General features: G+C 45.6%; 1 protein-coding gene across 1 annotated transcript in view; it reads left to right on the plus strand.

Moving 5' to 3' along the window:
• Nucleotides 1-17,155, plus strand: part of myo5aa (myosin VAa) — a 107,731-nt gene that overhangs the window by 42,260 nt on the left and 48,316 nt on the right. The window contains exons 6-8 of the mRNA XM_056278186.1: nucleotides 5,769-5,912; nucleotides 10,692-10,777; nucleotides 12,628-12,731. Of these exons, the coding sequence (XP_056134161.1) occupies nucleotides 5,769-5,912; nucleotides 10,692-10,777; nucleotides 12,628-12,731 (334 nt within the window). The remainder of the gene's footprint in view (nucleotides 1-5,768; nucleotides 5,913-10,691; nucleotides 10,778-12,627; nucleotides 12,732-17,155) is intronic.

A 17,155-nucleotide genomic window follows, 5' to 3' on the forward strand; every position in this document is an offset into this window, starting at 1 on the left:
TAAGTGTAGGACGACAAAGGCTAGGGGAGCACACCCTGAGAGAAAAGCAATGTGCATGGCGGCGCACGATAGGCGGTCCTCTGACAGACTGGAGCTCCGGCAGCCTCCTGCAGCTGTGGAAGAGTGCTGGTCGTCTTGGGCCCCCCTTGCCACCAGATCCCACCCTCTCACAGTGAAGAGGTGCTGCTGGGACATGCGCACCCCCAGCGGCACTGTAAATAATCTCTTTGCGCAGGTATCCACCTCTGCCTCGGTGAGACCAGCAACCGGAATATGGATCAAAGTCTGGCGGCGATGGGGTGTCTGGTGACGGGAGCAGGTATGAATGCACTGGAAGCTCCTAATCAGACCCCTGCACGCCAGCGGCACAGGGCTATTCATGGTCGCCAGCAGCTGGGCTTGAGTGGCAGCTGCTCTCGGCAGACCCCTGTGTGTCTGAGCAGCCCTATTTAGGAGCCACACTGCTCACCCCAACTGGGGAGGGGCCTAGAAAAGGTGGCCTAAACATTGCCCACTCAAAACATCCTGGATAGGCTACCGCACCTATCGGGACATTCCACTCTGCGGTCGAAATAAAAAAAAGAAAATAATTCCCTTTAAACTGGCAACATGGAACATAAGAACTCTGCTGGACGTTAATGCCGAAAGACCTCAGCGAAGGACTGCACTAATTGCAGCGGAACTCAATCGCTACAATATTGACATTGCTGCACTCAGCGAAACCAGGTTCCTGGATGAAGGCTCCCTGAAGGAGGACACCTACACCTTCTTCTGGAAGGGATACCCTGCAGGAGGACAACATCAGCATGGTGTGGGATTTGCAATAAAAAACAGCCTCCTACCAAGACTCACTGAAACACCGATTGGCATAAGTGAAAGGCTCATGTCGCTCAGGATCCCTCTGGCCAAGAAACGTTATGCCACCCTCCTAGGTGCCTATGCACCAACACTGCCATCAGAGGATGACGTAAAGGACCGCTTCTGCCAGTCACTAGATGAGGCTCTCCGTCATATACCCAAGGAGGACAAGATTTTTTTGCTGGGCGATTTCAATGCCAGAGTGGGGAAAGACAACAAGGTGTGGAGTGGTGTCATTGGTGGGCATGGCATTGGGAAAGTCAATGCAAATGGACTGCGCCTCCTAAGCCTCTGTGCTGAGCATGGCTTGACCATCACAAACACCCTCTTCCAATTAAAAAATAAGCACAAAACATCCTGGATGCACCCACGCTCCAAACATTGGCACCTATTGGACTACATCATTGTGAGACGTGCTGATACAAAAGACGTCTTACTCACTCGTGCAATGAGAGGTGCTGAGTGCTGGACAGATCACCGGCTCATCATGACCAGGCTCCAGGTGGAGGTACACCCTGCTGTTCGTCTCCAAAGGTCAGGAAAGAAGAGACTTGACTGTACTCGGCTAGAAAAGGCTGAGGTCCAGAACAATCTCCGCCTCTCTCTGGCTGAAAACCTGGAAGACATTGAGCTTCTCTTGGCACGGATGATTCCATTGACAGGAAATGGTCTTCCGTGAGCTCCAGACTCTACAAGGCAGCATCCCAATCCATCGGTTACAAGAGCAGAAAACACCAGGACTGGTTCAATGACAACACAGGCACAATAACTTCCATACTCAAAGGCATGCATAAAGCACACAGTGCTCTCCTCAACAATCCCACATCAGCTACACTCTGGCAACAATGGCAAGCATCCAGGAGAGAGGTGCAGTCAAAATTGCGTGCCCTGCAGAATGAGTGGTGGATATTGAAGGCAAATGAAATACAATCCCATGCCGATAGAAATGATATGCACAACTTTTATGATGCAGTGAAAACCATCTACGGCCCAAGAAACTGCTCTGTCTCCCCCCTGAAGTCTGATGATGGTACCACCCTCATAAAGGACCAGAAACTCATCACAAAAAGATGGGCAGAACATTTTGAGACTCTTTTGAACCAGCCCTCCCCAACAGATCCCTCGATCTTGGATGAACTACCTGTCCGCCCCACCATCCAAAACCTTGACCGTCCACCAACCTTTGAAGAGGTTCATTGTGCAGTTAGGTCGCTGAAAAATAACAAGACCCCTGGCCCTGACAGTATCCCTGCAGAGATTTTTAAACAGGGAGGCTACCTCTGCACCCGTGCACTTTTCCTGTTCATCTCACACGTATGGAAGAATGAAACTGTCCCTCAGCAGTGGAGGGATGCTAACATCATCTCCATATATAAAGGCAAAGGAGTCCCTCTGTGGCAACAGCCGTGGCATTTCACTACTGGCTGTTGCTGGAAAAGTCCTGGCCAAACTCATGTTACACAGGCTGGTAAAACACATCTCAGAGGAGCTGTTGCCTGAGTCACAGTGTGGGTTTAGGAGGAATAGGAGTACTGTGTACATGGTGTTCACAGCACGGCAACTCCAAGAGAAGTGTAGGGAGCAACATCAGAACCTCTTCATAGCCTTCATCGACCTGTCAAAGGCTTTTGACACAGTCAACGGGGACATCCTATGGAACATCCTCCTGAAGTTTGGCTGTCCACGAAAGTTTGTCAACATCCTTCAAAGATTTCATGTGGGATGATGGCCCGTGTGACCATTGGAGGCCAGGAATCCGAGCCCTTCAGGGTGTGCACCGGGGTACGTCAGGGGTGCATCCTTGCTCCAGTTCTCTTCAACATATTCCTCCTGTGTGTGACATTGCTGCTCCACAAGGAAATCAGGAAGGACAGTGGGGTTACTGTGGACTTCAGACTAGATGGAAACCTATTTAACATCCGTAGGCTCCAAGCGGTCACAAAAATGACATCTGAGCACATCATCGAGTTACAGTACGCAGATGACTGTGCAGTTGTGGCCCACACATCCGAGGCACTACAAGCTACCCTTGCAGCTGCTGCAAGGGCGTATGGTAGGCTGGGGCTCTCTATAAATGTGGCAAAGACTGAAGTAGTATGCCAGTGGGCATCTACTCCTCCATCTCATTCACCAACCTTCAACATCTCCGACAAACCACTTGCAACAGTGGAATCCTTCAAATACCTGGGCAGCTTCCTCTCTGACGACTGCAGCATCGACAGGGAGATGCAAAACCGGATCAAACAAGTGTCATCCTCTTTTGGCAGACTTAGGAGAAGGGTCTTTCAAAACAAAGACCTCAACCTCCACACCAAAATATCTGTCTACTTGGCAGTTGTCATCACGACTCTCCTCTACAGCTGTGAGGCGTGGACCCTGTACAGCCACCACCTCAGGATGCTTGAGGCCTTCCACATCAGATGCCTACAATGCATCCTGAGGATAACCTGGCGTGACCGAGTGCCCCATACTGAAATACTCCGCAAGACCAACTGCATCAGCATGGAGGCTACCGTCACCCAGCACCAACTTCGATGGCTCGGTCATGTCATCAGGACGCCAAAGGAGCGCTTACCGCGTAAAGTGCTGTATGGCCAGCTACATCTTGGCCGCCGCTTGGCAGGGGGCCAGAAAAACGGTACAAAGACCAGCTGAAGACCATCATAAAAAAGTGCGGCCTGAACCCGAGCCAGCTGGAAGACACTGCCGCCCAACGCTCCATCTGGCGGGAGCTCTATCAACAAGGGGTGCAAAACCTCGAGAAGGACCGCGGTGATCGACGGACCAGAAGACGTCTGAAGAGACATGAAGCCAGTACCACACCTACACCCCCAGTCAGTGATTTCACCTGTTCTGTCTGCGGCAGACATTGTGGATCGCGGATTGGGCTTTACAGCCATAAGAAGACTCACAAGTGACAGAGGCAGGATTGTCATCATCGGACACGACGGACAACTAAAGCAAGCAAAGTGTGTGTGTGTGTGTGTGTGTGTGTGTGTGTGTGTGTGTGTGTGTGTGTGTGTGTGTGTGTGTGTGTGTGTGTGTGTGTGTGTGTGAGTGTGTGTGTGTGTGTGTGTGTTTGTGTTTGTGTCTGGCTCAGCTGAAGAGAGGAAAGATTGGCATACAAGCCCTGCTGAAAGCCTCCTTGTCTGCAGTAAAACAGTGTGTATGTGTGTGATTGTGCCTTACCTCAGCGAGAGCTCTCTACGCTCACACACACTTTATCTCTGACCTGGCTGGCTGGGACATGTGTGTACGAATGTTTTTGTGTTGTTTGTGGATGCCTAAAGGCATTTGTGTGTGCGTGTTGGTGCGTGCGCATGCATGTGTATGAGAATATATGCCCACCCACCTGCTAATTCCTTCAGTGAGTGCGGCACTATTGATCAGCCCTGTCTGTGTGTGTCGGTCCGAGGCTGCTGACTGCAGCTTTTAAGTATGCAGACCTAGCAGGACTCCATCCCCCCAGAGCTAAACAGGGAAGGCTTATACCCAAGGTTTTTTAAACCCTTACGGGCAGGGGATTCGAACCAAATCGATTCTGTTTTGCCCCGGGACACAGCTTCATTAAAACACAGTACTGCAGTTGTATTACAACAGCCCCCGACCAGTTTCAAGTTCAGCAACATCATGCATGAAGCACCACCTTGGACTTTTTGAATGAGGGTTTTATGATTTCCTTACGCAAGCAATGGATAGTTGGGATAGTTGTAGGCAGGCTGAGATGTGTTCCAGAAGTGCTGATAACTATCATCAGTGGTTTTAATGGCTGTCATGTCAACACTTGAGGTAACCTGGTAGCTTGTTAGTGACCGCCCTTGTTATCTACTGATGTTTTTTTATGCATGTATGCTACCTGATGAAAACCTTTCAGTCAGGTAGCAATTATGTTGGATGTAGGCTGTAGTGGTGCTGAAAATGTTCGTTATGACGAGTATGGATACTTCAGTGTGAGCTCATATGTAGTGCATTTCCAGAATACCTGTAAACACACTTAAGAATGCTGTGCTTTGGGGCGTCCGGGTGGCGTGGCGGTCTATTCCGTTGCCCATCAACACGGGGTTCGCTGGTTCAAACCCCCGTGTTACCTCCGGCTTGGTCGGGTGTCCCTACAGACACAATTGGCCGTGTCTGCGGGTGGGAAGCTGGATGTGGGTATGTGTCCTGGTTGCTGCACTAGCGCCTCCTCTAGTTGGTCGGGGCGCCTGTTCAAGGGGGAGGGGGAACTGGGGGGAATAGCGTGATCCACCCATGTGCTACGTCCCCCTGGTGAAACTCCTCACTGTAAGGTGAAAAGAAGCGGCTGGCGACTCCACATGTATCGGAGGAGGCATGTGGTAGTCTGCAGCCCTCTCCGGATCGGCAGAGGGGGTGGAGCAACAACCGGGACCGCTCGGAAGAGTGGGGTAATTGGCCGGATACAATTGGGGAGAAAAAGGGGGGCCCCCCAAAAAAAAAGAATGCTGTGCTTCATACTGCCAGTTTAATATCCACTAATAACTAAAGCTGGAATCTCATCCCCATCGGCATTCTCACTGACTGTTCATTTAAGAAAAAAAAATCCCTCTGTCTTCATAAGTTTGAACAAATCATATTGTGGTGAAAATGATTGTCCTTGTTTAATTTCTGTGTGATATGAGTTATTAGAGCAGAAAGGGTAGGAACCTGGAGGTCAGTTATTAAATCTTATTTATGTGTATGTGTTGCTTGTCATCTGACATTTGAAGATAGATTAAACAAAACCCATGAGGGACAAAAGTAAATCCTTAATTTTGTCCTGGGGGGGAGCTTTAATCGACCATTGTGTCGGCTGTGGTCAGGAGGGCTAGGGTATTGACAGTAATATTGGATGTAGTAATAATGCGACTTCCTTGTTCACCGGCATTTGTGTGTTTCTCTTTGCCATTCAGGCCATCGGCAATGCTAAGACCACCAGGAATGACAACAGCAGTCGCTTTGGGAAATACATTGAAATCGGCTTCGACAAGCGTTACCGCATTATTGGGGCCAACATGAGGACATACCTGCTGGAGAAATCGCGAGTGGTGTTCCAGGTAAGCAACAACATAACTCAGTACTCAGTTGAACCTCTTAATCCTTAAAACAATTGTCCTTTTTGAGGTTTACTTTGGACCCCTCCAGACTTGTGTCCAGCTGGACTTTTTTGATCAGAGCTCATTAGCATTTCCTGGTTCCCAAAGTGGGTATGGGATTGTTAGCTGCAGTTTTTACTGTATCAATGCATTTGACTTATGAATGAAATGTACTCATCTTAAAAAGACAGCGTGCAAAAAAACCAGTCAAACATTTTGTTTGGTTCATGCATGCATGCATAATCAGCTCAAAAAGACTGCAACATCATGCACCTGCAGTGAAATGCTGCAGCCCATGTAATATTTGAATGAGTGAGCCTCCATTAGAGGCCACAGCATTCAATGCATTGAATATGAGTCTAGATTTTGGAAAACCAGACACATACACGTGCATTTTTATTTGTTTTAATTAATCTGAGAAGACTCCAAAGACCCGCATTCAAAGTCTTAATCTTAACCTGAGACCTTTAACTTTTACCCAAACTTAACCCTGACCTTGCAGTGTTCATTCTTAATGGCTGGGCTCTCGCAAAAGGCTCCTGCTTTAAGGGTCTACCCAGAGATTGGTTTTTGTGAAGCCTCTACTCTGTAAAAAAAAATTTAAAAGAATGGGGCGCTACTCCAAACAAACATGCACAACCGAAACCCTATGTGGGGCGTCCTGATGGCTGACCGAGGTGAGGTGAGGTACTCTGTAAATTTTCCAATAACGCGTCAGTTGTGTGTATGTTCGCTGAGCTTCACTCTACAGCTACGATCAATGTAAGCAAATCTAAGCATCCTTTGGGAAGGAATGTAAACTTTTATATGCTCGGCAGCTAAAAATACTACACATTTAAAGTCGACCATATTTCTAAATGTCAAAGCTTGGGTATGTTTTATCCAAAGCCAACAATGCATGTGCCTCCCAGTAAAATCAGATCGTTTATTGAACTAGTTTGTTTTCACATGAGAAGGGAGCGAATGATTTATCTTATTTTCAAGACGTGGTGATTGTAAGCAATATTTTAACTTGGTTCTACGTAGTTTGGATTCTGGAGCAGTTTATAGCTTTATCTGTTCCTATTTGGGTTATTAATCTACTATACTACTCTTTCTACTACTATTTCTGTACAGGCCTGCACTGACACTGTCAAATACCAAATGTTATAAGCCTTTAGAAGTCCTTGATTAATTAATCTGTAAGTATGAATGCAGATGAATGTAGAAGTTATAACACATAGACAACACATGCACAAACAAGCAGGCGTCCCACCCAACTTCTCGACTCCAGTCCCCCCCCCCCTCACACACACAAACACCTACGACGTATACACTCCCAGGGCATCATGTCCTAAGCGTCACATGACGATGGACATGCTTGGTTGTGCTCCATGACCAATATGTCAAAAACACAGCAAATATGTATTTTTTGGACAAACAATTACATGAAGTATCCTCACAGTTAGGAAAACGTATGTTTTATTGTATCAGAGCAGTAAATGACTTAACCTTTTACAGAATTTCTTCATCTTTACATGTAAACATTCATACTGGCACCGATTTTCATGAATAAGGGGTGAGAAGGGGTTACATTGTGTCTATGTTGATTTAGAGAAAGCGTACGACAGGGTCCCGAGGGAGGAGGTGTGGTATTGAATGAGGACGTTGGGAGTATGTGGGAGTAGTGCAGCATATGTATGAGGGAAGTGTGACAGTGGTGAGGTGTGCAGTTGGAATGACAGATGGGTGCAAGGTGGAGGTGGGATTACATCAAGGATCGGCTTTGAGCCCTATCTTGTTTGCAATGGTAATGGACAGGTTGACGGACGAGATCAGGCAGGAGTCTCTCTGGATTATGAAGTTCGTGGATGACATTGTGATTTGTAGTGAGAGTATGTCTTATGCATGTTCAATAATGCAGGTAAGAAAATCGCAGAAAGTTGAATCACTTCGTCTGGACACAATTGAGAGAAATGTTTCATTACTCATCTAAGTGTCCTCTTCAGTCTTAACTGACTGCAGGTATCCCCACCCTTATAAACAATACAGTTGTATAACGACCGAAAACAATGATCGATTTCATATGCAAATTGGCATGACCATTAACTATAGAGTTTCAATGGCAATGTGTACTATTCACAGAGGATTGGGGAATAGTTGCAATCACAGCATTGTAAGATGGTGACAGATGTACTCTTAGTCCCCCCCCTCCCCGGTTCAGGGATGGTCATTCCCTCTTCACATAGATGGCCTGTCTTGACACCCTGTTCAAACCAGCATTCCTCCCTATCAAGGATGTGCACATCCTCATCCTTGAAAGAGTGGCCACTGGCCTGTAGATGGGTGTAAACTGCGGAGTCCTGGCCTGATGTGTTAGCTCTCCTGTGTTGTGCCATCCTCTTGGCCAGTGTCTGTTTGGTTTCCTCAATGTACAAGTCACAGCAATCCTCCCAGCACAACAGCGTACTCTATATTGCTCTGTTTGTGTCGGGGGACACAATCCTTGGGGAGGACCAATTTCAAAACATGCTGTGCCAGAAATCCCAAATCCTCTGAATAGTACACATTGCCATTGAAAAGTCACAGCAATTTGCATATGAAACTGTTGTTTTTGGTCATTATGCCACTGTATTGTTTATAAGGGTGGGAATACCTGCAGTCAGTTGAGACTGAAGAGGTCACTTGGATGAGTGATGAAATGTATCTCTCAATAAATGTTGTGTCCAGATGAACTGATTCAACTTGCTGGTGATGTAGCAAGAGTAGGGAGCAGGTTGAGGAGAGCCTGGAGAGGTGGAGGTATGCACTGGAGAGAAGAGGAGTGAAAGTCAGTAGGAGCAAGACGGAATATATATGCATGAACAAGGAAGACAGCAGAATGGTGAAGATGCAAGGAGTAGAGGTGATGAAGGTGGATGAGTTTAAATACTTGGTGTCAACTGTCCAAAGTAGCGGGGAGTGCGGAAGAGAGGCGAAGAAGAGAGTGCAGGCAGGGTGGAGTGGGTGGAGAAGAGTGTCAGGAGTGATTTGCAACAGAAGGGTGCCAGCAAGAGTGAAAGGGAAGGTTTACAAGATGGTTGTGAGACCAGCTATGTTATATGGTTTGGAGACAGTGGCACTGAAGAAAAGACAGGAGGTGGAGCTGGAGGTGGCAGAGTTGAAGATGCTAAGAGTTTCACTGGGAGTGATGAAGAAGGACAGGATTAGGAACGAGCATATTAGAGGGATAACTCAGGTTCGATGGTTTGGAGACAAAGCAAGAGAGGCAAGATTGAGATGGCTTGGAGATGTGTGGAGGAGAGATGCTGGGTATATTGGGAGAAGGATGCTGAAGATGGAGCTGCCAGGGAAGAGGAAAAGAGGAAGGCCAAAGAGGAGGTTTATGGATATGGTGAGGGAGGACATGCAGGTGGCAGGTGTGATAGAGGAAGATGCAGAGGACAGGAAGCGATGGAAAAAGATGAGCCGCTGTGGCGCCCCCTAATGGGAGCAGCAGTAGTTCCATCTAAACATTCTCACAAATGTAGAGGCACAAAAAGTAGCACACACAACTAGACTATTAGGTAATAGCTTCAGGAAAGGTCATAAATAAATCTAAAGACAACAACATTCATCAGCTCTGTGAGGGTGTTGCTGCTACACAGCAGGAACGTTCTCATCCACACAAACAATCATGTGGGAGGAGATGTGGTAGACTAATCCTTCACCAATCCAGCTGTCACTCTGAATCAGACCACTGGAGATCCTTCCTTCTTCTTCCTCCTCCTCTTTCGAGTTCCTCGTTCTTTCTTTCTTGCTTTCTTTTTTCGGTCTCCTTTCTTTTCTTCTATTCTCTCTTTCTCTTTTATTCTTTTTTCTTTTTTTTCTCTTTTATTTCTTCTGTTATTTTGTTCCTTCCTTTTTATTTCTTTTCTTTCATTCATTTTTTTCTTTCTTCTTCCTTTTCTTTTCCTTCCTTTTCTTCTCTTTCAGAGTGTTAACAGAACCTGTAGCACAGTCTCTATAGATAAGAACAAGGGATTTATCTTTTTGAACAAACACTCGCTCGGTGTTAAGAGAATACATCTGCACTGCACACACACCCACAGATAGCACCCCATCGAGGAAGGAGGACGTTGTTTGTGGCAAAAGTAGGACTACTTTCCTCCTCGCATTCCTCTCATGCTTAGCTTCCATGGTGCGTGTGCATGGTTACGTGTGTGTGTGTGTGTGTGTGTGTGTGTGTGTGTGTGTGTGTGTGTGTGTGTGTGTGTGTGTGTGTGTGTGTGTGTGTGTGTGTGTGTGTGTGTGTGTGTGTGGGCGTAGTTTGATGTAGGGCACAGGTCAAACAAGACTTCCATGTAACGTACCCAGACATTTTGGCTTTAAGGCTTTAACACGTGTATGGGTTAATTTCATTGGTTGCCACACATTTGCTAACCCCGGCAACCCCAAAATCAAAGGCTTGGTATCTTGTTTGGAATCACTTAACAAAAGAAAATCCATGTTACATTAAAAATAAGTCAACTGCTAGTAGTGACCAGCTTTAGCTCATTTTACCTGTTCATTGTAGGCCCTCAGCAACCAGTTTGGGAGGTACAGCTATCAAGCATCATAAGGAAACCAGACCCTGTGACGGGGACTGTGTCCAGGTTATTCCCCTTATGAACAGATGATTTATGTTATAACTGTCCGCTGAGTGTGTGGATGTAAAATACATTGACCTACTTGACCTATGAATGTGTTGTTGGCAGTGCGTATCACCGTGCTATCTTTCAGGCGGACGAGGAGAGGAACTACCACATCTTCTACCAGCTGTGTGCATCGTCTCATCTGCCTGAACTCAAGACTCTGAGGCTGGGTAAGTATCACACTAACCCACACACAGCCCACAGTAAACCGGGGCTCTAATCAGGAAGATTATTAAGAGATCAGAGTTCTGCTGGTGTGAACTGCTACAAGCAGTCTGACAGACTCCACCACATATTACACTTCATATTCTTTCTGGTGGAGTTGTTGGAGATGGTTTAGGTACGCCTCTCTGTTCGCTAGCTGTAATGAGACACAGTATCACTATGCTCCCACGGTGGACATGCACCTGCTCATCCCCATGAGCACACACACGCACACACACACACACACACACACACACACACACACACACACACACACACACACACACACACACACACACACACATACTCTGCTGGTTCCGTCACGTACAGCCTCACACTTGGCATTTCTCTCTCTCTCTCTCTCTCTCTCTCTCTCTCTCTCTCTCTCTCTCTCTCTCTCTCTCTCTCTCTCTCTCTCTCTCTCTCTCGTGTGTGTGTGGGTTTGTGTTCTGACATACATAAACACAGCTAGTCTCTTTTCCACCCAACTTCCTGGTTCAGTAAATGAAGGGGCTTTCACAGCATCCCTGGTGCTTCTTGTTGCTAGGCAACAATTTATGCTTCAACACTTGGTAAAGTGCGTCTCATGAAACCGATTTTGGTTAATTAGAGTGAAATCAATTTGAGACCAAAGTCCAAATTTATTTCACTTATGTGTATTTAAGGACTAAGCGCTTTATTCAAAGTATTAAGGTGGTCTGTGTGTGTGTGTGTGTGTGTGTGGGGGGGGGGGGATAGTATTAACAGACTTTTTATTACATGTCCTTTGCATACATTCGATGTTACGGTGTGCACCCATTTTCAGCCGTCCTCCATCGGGTCTAATGCCATCAGAGATGCAAATGAAAGTGCTCGGTAGTAATCACTTGGGGCTGCAGCAGCCTGCTCTGTTGGGGGGCAGGCTTGTGACTCGAAAGTTCCCAGTATGAGTCCAGGGCCTCAGGAGCAGTGGCAGCAAAATGCTTTTATCATCAGAAGCTGTAGTCAAGGTGGCCATCTCAAGAAAAACATGTATCGGATATGTTTTTTTTTATTTATTTTTTTTATTGGGCTTTAACTTCTTTTTGCTCTCATTCATTGCCAGTTGGAGATGGGTTTTATTTATTTATTTATTTATTTATTTGGCTGGAAAGAAGAAAGAACGCCCCTTTATTTTTTCATTATAGGTTACAATGAAATTTGTTTTCTGCATTTAACCCATTCTATTGTATAGGAGCAGTGGTTAGCTGCAGTGCCCGGGGACCAACTCCATATCTTCTTTCCACTGCCTTGCTCAGGGGCACAGACAGGAGTATTAACCCTAACATGCATGTCTTTTTGATGGTGGGAGGAAACCGGAGCACCCGGAGGGACACAGACACGGGGAGAACATGCAAACTCCACTCAGAAAAGACCTGGAGCGGCCTGGGGTTCGAACCCAGGACCTTCTTGCTGTGAGGCAACAGTGCTAACCACTGGGCCACCGTGCCACCCAAAGCACCCAACGTGGGGCGGAATGGGGAAGTTTGTGTTTGTGATCACATTGTTGTTTCGGTCCCTTACTGCTCTAGTGGAACTGCTTGTAGACCAAAAGTAGGATTGTGGCCAGGATTGTGGGTTAATTGGCTTTATTGAAACAGGGAATTTCTAAAAAAGAAAAGAAGCTCTTGTCAGTCTCTCCCGTATGATATAGGGATCTAAAAACACAACAGCCCTCTCTGGTGCTGTAACTCGGCGGGCTGAGAACAACATAAAAATTCTGTTGGTCAGGGTCTGTCAGTCAGTTACTAACACTATGTTCACTGAATTTTGACTTATTTACTCATTCTTTCCTTAGGCAGCGCAAATGACTTCCTGTACACCAGGCAGGGCCGCAGTCCCGTCATCGACGGCGTCGACGACACCAAGGAGTTCAGCAACACACGCAATGCTTTCACACTACTGGGTAATATGAGCAAACGCACACGTCGCACAGAGATACAACTTAGTGTTAGTAGAGGACTTGGTCGTACTGTGGGGTAGTCAGTTTCATTGCGACCCAGAAATGCAGTACAGTGTGACACCACCGAATCTACAGTTATTCCATGTTATTCAATTTCACCACTGCTATGTGTGACGGGCATTACAAGGGATGGCGACCGTATTGATAATTATACTCTGGAATCAAATTGCACACAGTTTAACTTGTAGTCTTTTCGGTCTCCACCTTTTGACAAATAGCATCTCTCTCTCCAATACAGTCACAGTAGGTGTCGCTAAAAAGTTTAAAATGGAACAAACCACCCCGAAGAAGACATTCCCAACATGAGAATTATGAAGTCCGTTTGTTTATTTCTGGATTATTGAGCATGCATAAAGACATATGGAGTCAGTTGTGAATCTGTTAATCGGATAATGGAATAACATTTTGGACATATACCTCTATCAGCCAGCGGGGCTGTAATTGTTTGTTCTGGTATGGGGAGGGAAAAGGGAAAGCTATGAAGACATTTATTTTGCTAGAATAGACTAGAAAGTCCATGAATACTGGGATGGCATCCAGTGCTTTACCTGTGCCCCCGTCCATAGGGTTAGTGTTTGTGTCAGGAAGGGCATCCAAAATAGAAATTTTGCCAAGTCAGTATGCGGATTGACAAGACCCTACCGGATCGGTCGAGACTCCACATGGGATCAGCTGAGGCCCAGGTTAACAACGGCTGCCATTACTGCTGTGCACTCACAAGGCACCGAGGAAAACTGTAAAATCCACTGTGGTGACCCCTGAGAAACGGAACAAGCCAAAAGCAGAAGAAGAGAAGAGAAAGTACTTTATTTTCTACTTTTTTGTGTACAAAAGGCAGAAATTTGTCTTTGGCTTACATTTACAAAAAAAACTGCTATTAAAAAAGGCACATTAAAACACATCCTATGACATCCAGACAGGACACATTAAAGCACATTTACATAAAAACACAATAGAGGCTACATTAAAGGAGCAGCAGGTGCTTGATGGGGAGGACTGAATCCGGGTTAAATAAACAGATAGAAGGCGCTGTGTGCTGAGGTGGCAGGCTGTCCTTACTGGTGAAGATATTGTATGGCAACCGGTACAGTTTTCTATAGATGTTTTTTCTTGCACAGGGGACTCTACCGTTGCCTTGAGGGCAGCAGCTGAAAGTGGGGATTAAAGGGATGCTATGGTCGTCTTAAGATTTTGCCACTTAAGTGTGGACTGCTGTGCCATGGTGATAGGACAGCTGGGTTTGTTTGCAGCCTGTAATTGCCCTGCCCAGTTTATCCATTTTGGAAAGCTTTGTCTTGCTTTTGACACTGACGTGCTCGAACCAGGACATAGAGTTAAAAATCAGTATAGTTTCAGTTAGGGATTGGTATACTCTGTTTAAAGTGTTTAAATTACTCTGTTTAAATCCCTTAGTTTACACAATAGGAAGAGTCTTTGCTGTGCTTTTTATGGTAAATGCATTCTACATGATCTGTAAAGGGAAAAGATAGGTCTCGCGCTGTCCTCAGGTACTTAAAGGAGCTCACTTGCTCTACCTGCTGGCCCTTAATGGTAATTGATTTAAATCAGAATCAGAATCAAGTTTATTGGCCATGTAAGTTTGCACCCACGTGGAATTTGACTCCGGTTTCATGGCTCTGAGTGTACTTACCATAGAATAACAACACAGCAATCTTCAGATATATACACAAGGATTGACTATGAGGTGGTTAAGTGCAATGGTGCAGAGAATATATCAGAGATGCTGAATGAACGTTAGCAGGTTACTTACATACATGCCCGAGGTAGATGTATGTAAGTAACCTGCTAACATTTATTTATAGAATAGGGGGTTTATAGAATAGAGGGTTCCACGGGCTACACAATTTTGGTAAGGTGCGCCACTAAAGCCATGCTATCTGCGTGTTTAACTAATGTGAGATTTTACATACATAATTTCATTTGTGTATACTGAGACTAGGGCTGGGCGATGTGACTTCAAATCAGTGTCACGATTATTTCAAAATTTTACCTCGATTACGATATACATTTATTTATTTTTTTACACTGCCCTCATAGTTCTCTGACAAGGTCTGTACTGTAAATATGCTGAACTGCTGGGATATTTTTTTCTAATGAAGCATATCTTATGTTTGTGATTTTTAAATAAGGAAACACACACAGATGAACTATTTATGGATGTTTATTGAATATTTCGAACAGCTGAAATCAAAATCAGTTGAAATCGCAGGTTCCATTCACCGTCAATGTGGCGCAAGGTAAGGCTCAAGTATGGTTCCATCGTCCTACCTGACCAGAGATCAGATGTGGCTGCAAAGTACCGAACAGATTTTAGTTCAGCAGCTACCTTCTCACCACATGTTGTGTACATGTTGGGCACTGCTGTTTGGGACAAATATTTTGCAATGGCACAGCGTATCTTTTATCAAGGGTTTTAACAAGATGTTTAAACCCACTATGTTCCACAGGAGCCATATCCTTCGTGATGTGATATGCAATGGCATCAGTGATTTCTTTGCATCTTCTTGAATCCTTTGCATATTGTGTGGCATTTGTAAATGCTTGTGTTAGCGACAGCTGGTTTGTGGAAGCACTTTGGCGTTTGTCGGTCTCTCTCTCTTTTTGAACCATGCACTCTTCATATACGGTAACGTAATGTGTGCCAAGCAACTGAACAAGTTGGTGGTGTTTCCTTTGGTAGCTGAAATTGTTTTCCGGCAGTGTTTAAATCTGACTTCTTTTTGTTCTGTCGTCTTCACTGAAGCCACAATGTGTCCATACGACGGACAAGGCATTCTTTTTAGTATAAGCTGCTCAGGTTGAGGCCTATTTGTTGGCTCAGTGTCAGCGCTTGTGTCATCCATGCCGCCAGCTTGCTTTGAGTGAACTCAGACTAACGTTAGTTGGACAGGGAGAAATTATTAACCGAATGAACCGACATGAGCAAGATGAAGTCGGTGAGATGTTCTTAATGTCGGTTTTGATACATTTCCGGTTAACTGCCCAGCCCTAACCGAGACCAAGATTGGCGATACAATGCCATCCTGTGGGACTCCAGTGTTTAAAACAAGACTGTCAGACATGAAATCATTTACCTTAAGTCTCTGAAGTCAGTTTTATAAGAATTATTTTATCCAGCAAATAACAGCTGAGTCTACATGCAAGTTAAGAAGACGTGATAGCAGCATATCTGTATTAACAATATTCAATGCAGAGGAGAGGTCCATAAATAAAATCCGTGTGCAGGCTTCTGGCTTATCCAGGTATTCAGTCACTGCTTGTATTAGTGTCAGGCTGCCCCCCTCTTGGCCCTATATGCAAACTGCAATGGGTCTAGTTGTTCACAGAGTGACAGTGTTAGATGATTGCATATGACTCTCTCCACGCACTTACTGGAGATGTGTGTCAGGGCAATGGGTTGGAAATTCCAAATTTCTTTGGCTCCAGTTTTCTTGGGAATTGGGATTATTGTTGATATTTTCCAAATTCTTCTTCTTGTTCTTCTTATTGTTCTTGTTATTCTTCTTCTCCTCCTCTTTCTTCTTCTCCTTCTTCTTCTTCTCCTTCTTTTCCTCCTCCTCCAATTAGGGGTCGCTGCAGCAGGTCATCCATTTTCATCTCTTCTTGTCCTCTGCATCTTCCTCTGTCATGCCAACCACCTGCATGTCCTCTCTCACCACAGCCATAAACCTCCTCTTTGGCCTTCCTCTTTTCCTCTTTCCTTGCAGCTCCATCTTCAGCATCCTTTTCCCGATATATCCAGCATCTCTCCTCCATTCATGTCGAAGCCATCTCAAGCTTGTTTCTCTTGCTTTGTCTCCAAGCTGTCCAACTTGAGCTGTCCCTCTAATATACTCGTTCCTAATCCTGTCCTCCTTCGTTACTCCCAACGAAACCTTAGCATCTTCAACTCTGCCACCTCCAGCTCTGCCTCCTGTCTTTTCATCAGTGCCACCGTCTCCAAACCATATAGCATAGCTGGTCTCACTAACATCTTGTAAACCTTCCCTTTAACTCTTGCTGGTACTCTTCTATCACAAATCACTCTTCTCCACCCACTCCACCCCGCCTGCACTCTCTTCTTCACCTGTCTTCCGCATTCCCCGTTACTTTGAATAGTTGACCCCAAGTATTTAAACTCATCCACCTCTACACCTTGCATTTTCCGCTGTCTTTATTCTGATTCACACATAGGTATTCTGTCTTGCTGCTACTGACTTCCATTCCTCTACTCTCCAGTGCATACCTCCACCTCTCCAGGCTCTCCTCAACCTGCTCTCTACTCTCACTACAGATCGCAATGTCATCCGCGAACATCATAGTCCACGGAGACTTGTGCCTGATCTCATCCGTCAACCTGTCTTTTA

This window comes from Lampris incognitus, chromosome 4 (assembly GCF_029633865.1).
Source record: "Lampris incognitus isolate fLamInc1 chromosome 4, fLamInc1.hap2, whole genome shotgun sequence".
NCBI classification, from domain to species: Eukaryota; Metazoa; Chordata; class Actinopteri; order Lampriformes; family Lampridae; genus Lampris; species Lampris incognitus.